General features: G+C 36.0%; 1 protein-coding gene across 1 annotated transcript in view; it reads left to right on the forward strand.

Moving 5' to 3' along the window:
• Positions 1-1098, forward strand: part of RAB21 (RAB21, member RAS oncogene family) — a 34606-nt gene that overhangs the window by 14152 nt on the left and 19356 nt on the right. Inside the window, exon 2 of the mRNA XM_032295769.1 lies at positions 954-1013. Coding sequence (XP_032151660.1) covers positions 954-1013 — 60 coding nt within the window. The remainder of the gene's footprint in view (positions 1-953; positions 1014-1098) is intronic.

Raw genomic sequence — 1098 nt, forward strand, 5'->3', positions numbered from 1 at the left:
TTTTTTTTTTTTTTTTTTTGAGACGGAGTTTCGCTGTTGTTGCCCGGACTGGAGTGCAATGGCATGATCTCGGCTCACCGCAACCTCTGCCTCCTGGGTTCAATCAATTCTCCTGCCTCAGCCTCCCGAGTAGCTGGGATTACAGGCACGCACCATCATGCCCAGCTAATTTTTGTATTTTTAGTAGAGACGGGGTTTCACCTTGTTGACCAGGATGGTCTTGATCTCTTGACCTCGTGATCCACCCGCCTCGGCCTCCCAAAGTGCTGGGATTATAGGCGTGAGCCACCGCGCCCGGCCTTCTCTGAAGCCTTCTTTGACTCATTCAGACAACTGTTACACTTTCTTTCTCAGTACTATCTTTACAGTGTGCTTGGCAAGACCCTCCATTTTAGCACTTATCACATGGAATCGTAATTCTCTTTATTTTTATTTCTCTAATAGAGTATAAGTTCCTTGAGGGCTAGAACCATGTTCTTTCATTTCTCTGACATTAATACTTAGGATAATTATTGAATATATGTTAATTGAGTTATGAAGTAATTGTGGAACCATTTTGAATAGTATTGATATTTGTACAGTAAGTAAAACCACCAGTAGACATTTATCTTATCTTACAAATCTTAGACTCTTTCTATGAGTAGTTAAGGTGGCATCAAATTAAATGCTCTAGGAAAAATCGTGTTTCACATAGATAAGGAAAAACATTAAGGAAAAAAAGTACTTATTTTCTGTGTATTTTTTTATAACCTATATTCAGAAAACAAGATTTTTTTAGATTAAAATGTAAATAATGTCTTATCTTTAATGAAACAGTTTTGATCATTAAAGCTCAGTGATTACTTTTCCTTTCAGAAAACTTTTACATTGAGATGATTCAGTCATCAATAGTTGTTAGGATAAAGAACATTATTTTATATGAAACGTTGTGTAACGTATATTTCTCTTCTTAGGCATCATTCTTAACAAAGAAGTTAAATATTGGTGGGAAAAGAGTAAACCTTGCCATATGGGTAAGTGAACTTTTCCAACTATTGTGCATAGAGGCATCTTCCTTTCTTTCTTTCTTTCTTTTTTAAGTTAATTGGAGATTAGCCA

The sequence above is a fragment of the Sapajus apella genome, unplaced genomic scaffold, assembly GCF_009761245.1.
Source record: "Sapajus apella isolate SASKATOON/1434 unplaced genomic scaffold, GSC_monkey_1.0 scaffold2, whole genome shotgun sequence".
In the NCBI taxonomy this organism is placed as follows: domain Eukaryota; kingdom Metazoa; phylum Chordata; class Mammalia; order Primates; family Cebidae; genus Sapajus; species Sapajus apella.